Source organism: Akebia trifoliata, chromosome 7 (assembly GCF_017979445.1).
Source record: "Akebia trifoliata isolate Shusen 1 chromosome 7, ASM1797944v1, whole genome shotgun sequence".
In the NCBI taxonomy this organism is placed as follows: domain Eukaryota; kingdom Viridiplantae; phylum Streptophyta; class Magnoliopsida; order Ranunculales; family Lardizabalaceae; genus Akebia; species Akebia trifoliata.
The window spans coordinates 29,484,449-29,498,197 of NC_141381.1; the positions used below are offsets into that span (position 1 = coordinate 29,484,449).

At 33.9% G+C, this 13,749-nt stretch overlaps 1 protein-coding gene across 1 annotated transcript; it reads right to left on the reverse strand.

Moving 5' to 3' along the window:
• Positions 1-5,233: 5,233 nt before the first annotated feature.
• On the reverse strand, positions 5,234-10,657 carry LOC147398876 (protein NUCLEAR FUSION DEFECTIVE 6, mitochondrial). Its single transcript, XM_086448210.1, has 3 exons — positions 10,424-10,657; positions 9,566-9,684; positions 5,234-5,533 (listed from the first exon to the last, which is right to left on the reverse strand). The coding sequence occupies exons 1-3, from the start codon at positions 10,609-10,611 to the stop codon at positions 5,514-5,516; spliced, it is 327 nt and encodes a 108-aa protein (XP_086304336.1). The 5' UTR covers positions 10,612-10,657; the 3' UTR covers positions 5,234-5,513.
• Between the last annotated feature and the right edge of the window lie 3,092 nt (positions 10,658-13,749).

A 13,749-nucleotide genomic window follows, 5' to 3' on the forward strand; every position in this document is an offset into this window, starting at 1 on the left:
TGTTTAACATGACAATACTTTTACCCTCCACCTTCAAGAATAAAAAATAAAAAATAAAAATTCATCATCATTCAAATCTCAAGAACATGATAATACAGTCAATCTGCAGGGTAGATTCAACTAAACTTAAGTGACAAAGAAACTTTATATATTAAATACGAAATAAAAAATATATATTTTAAAATTAAGAAAAGTATATAATTAATATAATAATATTTATACATTATTATAGAGCCTCGGTTAGTGCTCGAGCTGGGTTACTTAAACCCTCAAGCCGAATTAAAGTTGGGTTGAGTTATTCTAACCCAAACTCAATTCATGTTCTACATAATTCGGCCTAGGCTTGTACGTCCAACGGGTTGAGTTTGGATTGAGCTCAGGCCAGCCCACTCAAGTTGTAGTCATAATTTAGGATAGTTGATGGGTTTTATCTTTATTTGCATTTTTTAGAAAAAAAAATTCTCCAATATTTTTTTCAAATCTATCCAAATTAAATCCCCATTGAATAATCACGGAATCCCAACTTCGTTAGTATGATAACATGCCTTGTGACGATAATCATGATAATGATGATAGCATTAAGGGTATGTTTGATTGCATGGAAAGTGACTTTCCATGGAATTTGAAATCCATGAAAAAATAGTGGTGGAAAATAGGTAGAATTGGAAAATCAAATTCCATTGTTTGATTTTACTTTGACAAAATCATAAAAAAAATATGAGAAAAAAGAAGAAGAAGGAGAGAAGGAGAAGGAGGAAGAAGATGAGAGGAAGGGGAGAGGAAGAAGAATATGATGATGAAAAGGGAAGGGGGAGGATGTGGCGGCGATTGCAACGGTGATAAGTGAAGAAGAAGAAGAGAGAACGTGGTGGTGATGGTGATGGTAGCAGTGGCGGAGGTAAGTGAGGAAGAAGATGATGAGGAAGGTAAGGGGAGAACGTGGTGGTGGTGGCGGAAGAGGTGAGAGAGAGAGAGAGAGAGAAAGTGGTCAGAGATGGTGGTGACGGTGACGGTGACGACGAGAGGTTAGTGTGATGGTGGTGGTGGTAGGGAAGAAAAAGATGAGTGGGGAAGAATTTGGGATGGAAAATATGGGTGAATTTCACTTTCCCACCTATATAGGTGGAAAAGTGAAATCTATATTTTGGTGGACTTTCTGATTAGGGTGAAAAATGAATTTTCATTTCCATGTGCAATCAAACACTTGAAAAATGTCATTTTCCATGGAAATTGATTTTACTCCCTATTTTCTATGTGCAATCAAACATACCCTAATCCATGTGTAATCAAACACTTGAAAAATGTCATTTTCTATGAAAATTGATTTTCCACCCTATTTTCCATGTGCAATCAAACATACCCTAAGGGTATGTTTGATTACATGGAAAGTGACTTTTTATGGAATTTGAAATTAAAAAAATAATAATAATAATGATGAAAAATAGGTAGGGTTGGAATATCAAATTCTATTATTTGATTTTACTTGGATAAAATTATGGGAAAATTATATGAGGAAGAAGAAGAAGAAGAGGAAAAAGAAGATGAGAGGAGGGGAAAGGAAGAAGAATATGAGGAGGAAGATGATGAGGAATATAAGGGGAGAACGTGGTGGTAGTGGTGGTGGTGACGGCAGCGGAGGTGAGGGATGGAGAGAGAGAGAGAGAGAAGGTGGTTGAAGATGATAATGACGGCAATGGTGACGATGGCGAGATTAGTGTGATGGTAATGGTGGTGACAAGGAAGAAGAAAATATGAGTGTAGAAGAATTAGGGATGGAAAATATGGGTGTAAAAGTGAATTTTTGTTTTGGTGGACTTTTTGATTGATGTGGAAAATGAATTTCCATTTTCATATGCAATCAAACAATTGAAAAATGTCATTTTCCACTATATTTTTCATGTGCAATCAAACATACCCTAAGATCACTTTTCATTTGTCAATGAAAACATAGAGTCAATGGGGTCTTCTCAACAATTTGAAAACATTACCTATCTCAAATATTCACAAATATTTAGAAGGGCATAACACTGCGTGAAAACTGGAAATTTTTTACAAGAAAATTTGATGGGCCAAGGCCCATGAATATTAGAAATCAAATTTCAATGGCTTGGGATTGTTGAAATTTTTATGTTCCCCAGATTCGACAGCTTTGGGCTGTCAAATTTCTCCCATCCTCCATTTATTTGATGGTTTTTGTCCTTCAAAAAAAAAAAATTGACAATAAAAATTTTCATGCCTTGATCCATCAAAGTTTATAAAATTCGATGGTGTTGGACCATCAAATTTGAGTTTTTTTTTCACGTTATGCATGCCATAGCTTGAAAATACTAGGGGTGTATAAAATATTCATCAAAATGCACGTGGAAGTTCTCAACTTATTCAATAGGTTAAAGAGGACTGGTTTGAGGGAAAATCATGTGGACTGTTGATTTTTTACCGATAATTTGTAAATCACTTTTGATGAACTTACAAGTTTCAGATTAAGTTGATTTTTTATGAGGATGATCTTCTCATCATAGAGACCATCCTCACAAAAAATCAACTCAATCCAAAATCTCTAACCCATATTTTGAAAAATCATTGTTTTTACATAGATTTTTACATATGTCCCATGATCTTATATATATATATATATATTTGGTTCTAGGGCAAATATTTTTTTATAAGTATAAAATTTGTTTGAAATGATTGAATTAACCTTACCTTGCCATCATAACAAACTGTACATGTGTTATGAACTCTTTTTTGGTTGATATGGTGGGTATGATCCCCACCCTTGGGGTGAGACTAATCCTGCGGTCACAAGCACTGCCTCCTTGAAAAGTCCTTTGTGCAACAGGTTGAATCGAGGATCAACCGGATCTTGGAGGGTGGCCCCAAGAAATTCATAGCTCCATAGGGTTTTGAACACTTGACTTACTCTTCTTGAGGAGTTTATCACGGCTTGACTTGCCACTAGGCCAATCCCTTGGGGTTTACAAGTGTTAAGAACTTACTCAATAAAAACCCATCAAAATAGAAAAATTACTCATGAAAATAACTTATAATTGTTAAATTATCATATGTATGCTTGAGAAACACATATCTCACAATAAAAGCATGACCCTTCTCTTCCCCAAATAAAAGTAAAATGAAAGAGAGAGAGAGAGTTACTTGGAAATCTCAAGATTGGTTTGGTTACAGAGAGTTCATGCATCACTTTTATTGTTGGCAGCGCAGTGAAAAGAAGATGGAGGGATTTCACATATTGGTTCGTATTTAGCCTTATTTGGTACATATAAATTCAAAACATCCACCACAAAATAAATATATGTATATATATATATATATGCGTCCCGTTCCCACCCTAAGCTTTACCCTATACTTTAACAAACATGTTTTGTCCTACATGGATTAAAAGTTTTGGAATGGACTGATTTTTTGTGAGGATGATCTCTATGGTGAGGAGATCATCATCACCAAAAATCAGCTCATTCCAAAACTTCTAACCCCAGAAAAAATGGTTTACAAAAAATGGACGGTCCACGATTTTTTAACTTGTAAACATGGGACTAAAATTTTTGAAATGGGCTGATTTTTTGTGAGGATGATCTTCTAAACATAGAGATCATCCTCACCAAAAATCAGCGCATTCCAAAACTTCTAACCCATGTAGGACAAAACACGTTTGTTAAAGTATAGAGTAAAGCTTAGGGTGTTGAATATTTCCCTATAAATCAGCCCTTTCCAAAACTTCTAGCCCCATATTTTCAAATTGAAAAATTGTGGACCGTCCATTTTTTGTAAACCATTTTTGATGGGGTTAGAAGTTTTGAAATGGACTGATTTTTGGTGATGATGATCTCCTCACCATAGAGATCATCCTCACCAAAAATCAGCCCATTCCAAAACTTCTAATCCATGTTTTGAAAAATGTTTTGCCAAAATGTTTGGTGCTGAACATTTCCCTATATATATATAATCAATTGTATCAATCTATGTTACCTGGTTCATAAACGCTCGGTTCAAATTTGGGTCCACTGATAACCACTCTAAAATACCATATAAAATAGAGCACAATTCTAAAAGATAAAAAAATAAAAAATAAAAATTGAAAAGGAAACCAAATATATATATCAAAATACAATAGGAACAAATATATATCAATGGTGGTTCAAATTATCCATTAATTGATAAAAAAAATTCAACCACAATCTTAAATTCTACATATACTAAAAGAAGTAGAATATACCAAGACGATGTTGTCATTGTAATTAAGAGAGAGAGAGACTTAAACCTAAGACCTTTCCTCCCTCCAAGAGTTTTCATGTGGTCATTTTTTGAAAAAAGGGAAAATTATTAAAAGAGGGTTAAATATTTTAATATTTACAATAACAAAAAAAAATTATTTTTTCAAAAATTATCAAAAACAAATTAAGTCGCTCAACAGTCCAACATTTTAAATGGAGACTAAATTGTTGTATGTTAAAACAAGTTATTAAAATGCTGGGCAATCCAGTGTTTTAAGCATTCAGAGGGCTTTTTTTGTAAAGCAATGTATTTTAACATATTAAAACGATGGACAATCCAGCGAGTTACTAAAACGTTTGACCATCCAACGACTTAATTCGTTTTTGATAATTTAAAAAAAATAAATAAATTCTTTCTTTCTAAATATTAAAATATTTAATCCTTTTTAAGTAAATTTCCCTTGACAAAATAATGTTGGGTTTCGAAAAATGGTGAGCATTGTTTAAGAGAAATGGAGGGTGGGGGTGATTTCAGGTAATTAGTTGGTTTTAGGTAGTTTTTTTCTTTGGAGTGGGAAGAAATATCCACCTTAGTATCTTCCCAAATAGATCTGAGACCGATAAATATGTTTATGACTGAAACAAAAATCTTGTTTTGTATAATAGATTTGATGAGGGGGTATTTGATTAATTTCCTTGATAAAGGGAGTTTTAATAATTTTGATATGCATCAGTTGGAGTCGAATCATTTGCTGAAATCTCTTAAGAATGTAGGTGATCCATGCAAAAAAAAAATTGCAATGCGAATCATTTGCATTATGTAAAAGCACAAATAAAATTGATTTTAGAAAATCATTTGCATTTGCAAATGATTTGCAGTATACCAAGCAGGCCTAAATCTAAAAGGGTTCTACTTCAAAGACATTCTTGGCTAAAGACTAACTTGATCAAAAAATCTCAAACCTCCAGTTTAGAATAAAAACTCAAACACAATATTTCCCATATTAGAACAAAAAGTACATGAATTTACTGAACTCCCAGGGTTAGATGAATCAACATCTTGAGAGGTACCTCATCCAGTAGCAGCAGACAAGAAAAACGTATATCAGATAAAATGAAACTCCAATGCAATAGTCTCAACAAAAAAAAAAAATTATCGTCGCAACAGATTGTGTAAGTAATAAAGCACTATTTTCTTGAAGTTTCATTAAAATTATTCTAGACGACGAAAGAACAGGGATGAGACCCTCTTCAATTATCCAGACCTCAACCGCATTGGTCCTGCTATAGAGGCGTAGCAAATCCTGACGACACAAAAAAGAGAACAGTAAAGAAGCTTCTTTCATGTCATCTTGTGCGACCCATAAATTCATAAATTAATACCAAGCATCTCAGAACACAAAGCTTGACACATAAAATCCTAAATAGTGCAAGAGACAGTTAAAATCATCAGATCAGGTAAAATTTTGGCATGTGAGATCTCATGGATCGAACCCATAGAACAGTAATCTTGATGAATTATCCAGCAGCCTAGCTCAACATAAGATCATCATCATGGATTTGAAGGGCGTACAGATTACATAAATATTTTGTCCACCGAACGTTTTCCGTTATCTACATTCATAAGTTTATTATCCCACTGAAATCTTGGCTGCTTATTTGTGATTGTTGGTGTCCCCTCTCTATACCAATATTCTTTTTAAAGGCTTAAGTGTGAGGGTAGGGTTTTGATCCCAAGTCCGAGATTTATCTAATTTTTCAATTGTGCAAGGTAGTAGTCTGGTGGTCTCGCATCTTCAATTTTCAGATGACACTTCGATTATTTATTTATTTTGATCATGGAAATTGCAATGTTTTGTGATTTTTGGAAAAGAATCCTACTTGGCAACTCATTGACCTATTGATGCATCATGATCTATGTTTGGTGATTTGATAGAACCCAATTTTGGAGAGAGTGAGCAGAGATCTTAGTTCATGGAAATTGAGATATATAGTCATATACCAATCATCGGGAAAAAGAATAATGGAGGCACTATCAAATCACAAAATTATATAGGGGAAAAAACAAAAATATTGCAATAATTTAATGTATAATCTTATATAAATTGTCTCCATCAAAAGCAATCAACCTAGAAATGATAAGATGCAGAAAAACTAGAGATTAGTCCATCAATTTCGTCTGTTATTTTCAATTTTTTTTTGATAGATATAAATTATAGGAATGAAAGAGGTCAAGAGACCTACCTATTTACATGAAGGAAAAGAAAGACACAAAATCGACAGAGGCACCTTCTTTCCTTACAAATCAACCCACCTAAACAAAAAGTCCTCAAAAAATACATCTTTAAATTCCTTAAAAGACTTCATATCGGAAGAATAGAAAGCCTACCATGCTAATGGTGACCACCTATAAGTTATGTTCTTTTCCTTGCAAGACATGGTTGTTTCTCTCCTTATAAATGCCCCCAACAAATAGCAATCAACAATCATCTTCCAAATGTTAAGTAGGAATGAGGGAGAATCAAAACTAAAGATCCAAATTGTTGATGCCTCTCCCAAAAACGAAATCGAATGACACCTTTCCAATCCAAACCATGAAATCTTGAATAGGCAACCGTTTTAGACGATGTAGAACATAGATTGAGAAACTGCATTTAAGACAATGTATCACATCACCAATCCTCCCTGAATTGGAACCTACTCCATTTTCCAACCTTCAATGCCATACAATCGCAAAAATCACAATGCACTTTGAGGAGTGTCAAATTCTTTTTAAAGAAGAAAAGGACCAACGTGTTTTAACAGTTGTGAACAAGGGTTAAGAAGAAATGAGGGGTTTATTTTTTTATGTGGGGGTCATACCTCCCATCTTAACTAACTAAGTCATTACTTACATCTCTCTTTTGACGCTACTTATGATTAGGACAAAATAACAATATAGTTTCAAAATATTTATTTATAAAAAAAAAATATGAATGAAGCAACCATTTATTTGTATTCAATGTACATGTGTCATAACTCCCATAGCTCAGATGGTTTGACACACTGCAAAGCAACTTTGAGGTCGTGACTTCAAGTACACCTCACCCATCAAAAAAAAGAATGTATGCGCCATGGAATGAAAAGGACATATCAATCTTTTTCTTCTCTGACACTTGGCTTATAGTAAAGTGTTCTCATTTCTCTCTTGAGGGCTTCTTACATTTTCCCTCATCTGTCAATCTAATATGCACGCAGATGAAGCCTATATAGCTGTTGCCAATACCAACTCCTATACCCAAGCAGGAAAATATCTAATGATAAGCCAATTATAAAGAGTTTGAAGGAACTTTTTTAGGGGGGAAAGTCAAAAAGTTTTTTTTAGGACTATGTAGTACGTTGGGAGAACATTTGTAATCTAGACGCTACTTAGGAGTTGTTTCTTTTTCTCTTCTGAAAAGTTTTTGTAATTTTGGGGCCTTCTCATCCCACTCTTTTTTTCAATAAAATTTTCAACTGATCAAAAAAAAAAAAAAAATGGTTATTTAGAGCTTGAGATAGTCACACACAGCAATCTCCTCTTGCAGGGGAATGCCAAGTGTCTCTTTTAGCAACTCATTCAGAAATAAGCATACGTGGATCAAGATTATTACCTGATTATTTAAGGTATCCCTCATTAAAGAGGGTTGTCACCTTAGCAAATCCAGATTAGGATCCGACATAGCACCCATTTAATGCCTCAGAACACTAATTAATTTGACTCCAAAGTAAATAGACTTATTGGCCCAAAATTTCAGTACTCTTTCATCAACTCAGCCACAAATTTCTGGCTTTCCAAGGTGATCATTGAACGTTGGTCCTTGATCATCAGTACTTGACGCAGTCATGTTCACAAACAGTGATTAATCAACAATGATTGACAATCTCAGGCAAAAGACATGACTCGATCAAGTATGATCGGGTGATAGGAGTCTAGACGACTTCTACCGGGGTACAACAATTGAGTTTAGCCATGTCATTGGGCTCATAAGATTACAGCATAGGACAGCTGGTTTCTCACATATCGTAGCTCAAGCTTGCTTTGCAAGATGAAAATTTCACCACGAACACATTGATCAAGATCCATGAGTAAAGTTGGACATGGCCTCACGACTGTTGGTTATTGGTCAAGATTTCTTTTTACATGTGTGATAGATTCAATCGGGAAAAAAAAAAGCATCATAGAAGGTAGCGAATCAAGGATTAGTTAGTTATAGTATCCAATCTCTTTAGTTTCCACTTTTAAGTTGGAATACCTCTATAATGCATTTTACAATATAAAAAAAGTCCTGGTATTATCAACCTGGATATAGAAACACATTTTTTTTATAAATAAGGAAATTTTAGTAAAGCTCAAATAAACAACAAACAGAGTTAACTCCTTCCACTACAAACCCGATCCCATCTAAAAATAAAATCCTCAAAGAAAAGACCTTTGAACTCATCGAACTTTTCATACCACAAGAAGAAAAAACCTAGAATACAAATAATTACTTCCTAGCACGTATTATTATTATAGAAATGAATTTTAATATTTTCTCTCTAGTTACAACGAAATTTTCCTAATTACCTTCTCATTTTTAATATTCCATTAAAAATTAAATCAATTCAGCCAAGTAGCAACAAACTTCACAAATAAAATGATCTCAAACGTGCAAATCAGTACCCAGTGCCAAGCTTTTGTTCTTTTACACATAAAACATATATATATATATATAGGGTAGCGTTCAATGGCTAACTTTTTGGCAAAACATTTTTCAAAACATGAGTTAGAAGTTTTGGAATGGGCTGATTTTTGGTGAGGATGATCTCCTCGGAAAAATCGTGGACCATCCATTTTTTGTAAACTATTTTTGATGGGGTTAGAAGTTTTGGAATGGGCTGATTTTTGGTGATGATGATCTCTAGATTTTTGGTGATGATGATCTCCTCACCGTAGAGATCATCCTCACCAAAAATCAGCCCATTCCAAAACTTCTAACTCATGTTTTGAAAAATGTTTTGCCAAAAAGTTAGCCATTGAACGGGAGCCATATATATATATACATCACATAACACTCTTACCAACTCAAGGCAAATGAAGGGGAAATATATTGAATCAAGAATATTCTCTAGCAAGTGAGCATTACAGAATAAAAAGTGACAATTCTCCATTAAACTTGTCTTTATAATATAAAAAGGGATTTGGGTAGAACTTAAAGAAAATAACAAATGATGATATTTCCACTCATAAAAAGCAAACAAATCCAAGCATAGTGCATTTCTACTGAACCGTGGAGAGAAAATAGTACACACAAAGAGTGAGAAGAGGGAAATACCTTCTGAAAGCCAGCCCCAGTTTCCAGCCTTTAAAGAAAGCATCGAAGTGAACAATGCAGAAGCAGTAACACTGTGCAATGGCATCAAAGACTCGGCAGAACCCAACTCCACAGGAAGCCTACAGAACAGCATTAAATTAAACCATTCTTTTAGCTTATACTTCATGGAGTTAAAATATATGAGGAATTTCAAGACTTGGGGTGTATTTCAATTGTCATTCTTGCCCCATAAGGGAAAAAAATGCTATCAAAAGCTCTTAAAGCTTTCAAGATTTGGGGTATATTTCAATAGCGGTTCATGCGCTGTAAGGGAAAAAAATGCTCTCAAAACCTCTTAAAGCTTTCAAGATTTGGGGTATATTTCAATCGCAATTCTTTGGGCCGTAAGGGAAAAAATGCTCTCAAAAGCTCTTAAAGCTTACATTTTTCTGGTGCAATAATGGCAATCCAAACAAGTCCTTGACTAGCTAAAACAGTAATAATATCAAATGGGTTTCCAATAATTAGGCTGTAAAATAGAGAACAAAAAACCAACATGAAGTCAAATGGTTTTCCAGAATTTAAACCGGATTTTGTTCCTGAAAATTGAGAGAAGGGCATCAGAGAAAATTTATATAAAAAAAAATGAAATTTTCAAATGGGTATTAATGAAATGTACCCATTGTGATAAAAAAAGATGGGAAAAAAACGAAACTTTCAGGAACTACAATCAATCAACTAATATCCCCATTTTCCAATGATGAAAAACATTAAAAATAGAAGAAAAAAATCCAAATTTTGATATGGGTATCTCAAATTATCGGTCAGGGTGAATTAGATTCGAACTTACGAAAAGAAGAATGAGAAATGAAGATAAACCTGGAGAAGAAGGGGAGCTTATGACGAGATAAACGACCGGGGATTGGCTTAGCGGAGGCGAATCCACCCAACTTAGTTGCATTGGATGCCAAAGAAGTTAATGATCTGTTGAAGCACCCACTAAGAAAGGTAGTTGATGCAGAGGCAGAGGAGTTTAGAAGAGTACGTCTTGCATAGCTAGCTGCCATGTTTTCTTTCTCTCCGTTGCTCTTTTATTTTTGTTATAAACCCTAGGGATTTAACACACACTGTTAACTTGTAAATTGCACGTGCGTTGCACATGGACAATAATGAACATGAAAACAATTTTTAGAAGAAAAAAAAGAGTTTCTATTGCCAATACAACTTTTACTAGTGGCACCTCAAGATGTGTGTTAATTCTTCGATTAACCATTTTACCTAAAATGGTAATTTTTCTATAATTATTGAAGTGGTTTAAAGCGTTAGACCATCCAATAGCTTCTCAAATCATCGGGCTGTCCAATTTTATTTTACATTTTATTATTTTTTGTTTTTTTTTATGACGATGATGTCCAAACTTATGTCCCACTATGGGGACCAGAAGAACTAAGGCCAAAGCCTAGGCATGTGGGTCCCTCCCACGGGCACATGCAACGCCCGCACATCACATGCACTGGGAAAGTGAGGGTGCACCCTCATGGGTGGTCTCGAGGAAATACTGTTCATATTGAGTATTGAACTCACAACCTAAGGACTCTCACCATTGTCTAATGTCCTACTTATTTTTAATACTTAAAATAATCCTATGCAATTGTTGGATTTTTTAGTGTTTTTATGAAATTGTTGGATAGTTAGTATTTTTGTAAAATCATTGGAAAGGATGGTAAATATGGAAAACTAAATGATGCCCTAATATCTGCCTTCGAGAAAAAAGGTTGTCCTTGCATTATATAAGATCAACATGTCATGTACAAATTAGAGGTCCAAGACACTACCACCCCTCATAGCACTCGAATCATCATAGAATTCATCTTCTCGCAAGTTTTCACAATAATTCTAAGTCCAATCCAGTAGATTATAAAAATGGGATCAAAATAGGTTAGATTTCAAGTCTAATCGAATACATTGATTGTTCGACCTAGGGTTATCCATGGATTGAGTATGGATTGGATTGTAAATGTCCCAAGTCTATAGTAGTACGATATTATCAACTTTGGGTCGAAGCTCGCATGACTTTAAAATACGTCGTACCATGTAGGTTCTAGTTTGTCTTTATAGTCCAAGCTCTGAACGTTCACTTGCCCGATGTGGGACTAATCACACTTTTCCCTATTATTCCACCTTGCAACGTGATAGTCCCACTTTGACCCCTCAATCTTCGATGTCCTTTCCACGTTCAATTTATGACACATCGACAAGGCCGTGACATGGATCAATGTTGATTTCGATCTTAAGGATCAATGGGATCCAAAATTGATTTGATAGGCATCTTATCTAGAGTTGTCAATGAGCGGGGAGGGGGGGCTTGGTTGGGCCCTAAACCGATCTTAAAGAAGTGAACTTCACTTATACAAGCCTTATAATCTTATAGGGCCTAAGTTGATGAAATCCTAACTTGACCCTAATGGGTTCGGGCCAAATTCGGGCTGAATAATAATAAAAATAAGTGATATGATCAATGCAAAAAACTTATCAAAGGATACTGATATTCTAAATAAAAAGTTTTTTTTTTTTTTTTGAGTCACAACCCAAAATGGTGTCTCGTTTCTATAGCAACATATGGTGTCTACATGGCACTTTTTAGTTGGATTTAAAACACATAGGGCTATATACACGGCTTATTTAGGAGCCCAATGTGTTTTTAACACAAACCAAAACTTGCCACATAGACACCATTCTTTTAGAGTTTCTATTGTATAGGAATAGGACTCAGTTTTGAAACATGATTCCATTTTTATCTTATTTTTAACACTTCTTTACTATTATAATGAGAGAAGGCTGAGTTGAAAAGTCAAAAATGCCAAAATTTGGATTTCAAAAAGAATGATGCGAAATGCACGTTGTTTTTGCCAATGCCTATGACACCTTTTCTCTTTCCTGCCCATGGTGAAAAAAAGCAAACTTCCTGATTTGATAATCTTGTGACATGCAAAAACATGATCCAATGACATGGAGTTGTAGAAGAAAAAATTATATGAAATTTAAAAAATAGTTATTTTTCACCATTGAATTTTATATTTAGATTTAAGTACATGGTGGCCGTCCATTTTCAACACCTTGGATCAAGCTTGAAAATATATATTTTAATTTTTTTTTTTTTAATATGAATATTTTCATGAGATCTAAAAGGTTGTGTTGTTAGATTGTCAATGTGATAATCAATGTGAGCCAACGACCCTTTTTAAGATTTGAAATCTAAAAAATTAAATATGTGGGCAACGAGCAAGAGATAGAAATTTTCTCTATTACTGATGTCACTGCGCCACATGTCAAACATTTGTTGAGTTATGAGCCAACACGTCATAAGGCACCTAGGGTGTTGGACAAAAATGCGTCAATTTAGCATTTCTCTTTCAAAAATGCCACCATCTTAACATTTAAAATTTAATATTATCAGCTGTCATTTTGGTCAAAATTTGAAAATCTACAACTGACACTTATCTGAAGTCACGGTTGTTAGTTTTCTAACTTAAAAAAAATATCCATGTAATCTTCAAAACCACTCTTAAATTAATTTTTAAATTACAAACAACCCTTCACATACATGTGCTTTTGGACATGCCACCTATTAGGATGAATTAAAATTAGCTCTCAAGACATCAATCCCTTAAAGAACAGTGATACTTTTCTCTTTTTATCAAATTTCCTCATAAGAACTTAATATATAGTAATTCATTTTACTATTCATAGTAAAAGATATTCACGCCCACACCATTAAAAGGGAAAACTAAATCTTGTGTATGAGTTTGTGGAAATTATTATAATTTGATTCCAATATATTTTCTTTTTAATAATGCGAGGTGTCATTGTGATTTTGATTGGATTATTCAGGATTTATTTTTTACTAAAGTCAACTCTATCTCCAAAAGCTGACTTTTAGAAGAAGCAGAAGCCCAGAACTTGAAAAATCACATCCAGGAGAAGCTTGTTCGTTACAAAAGCACATAAGCCAGAAATTGAGTTCGTTTGACAATTTTTTATTGCTGGATTTTGGTAAAATGATTAGAAAACCCTTAATAAATATATAACTGCACTATATATATATATATAATAAATTTATATTAAGAAATTATAAGAATAATTATTTTCATTTTAAATAAATTTTATAATTTTATAATTTTATCTAAATTTCGATAGTATCTCCT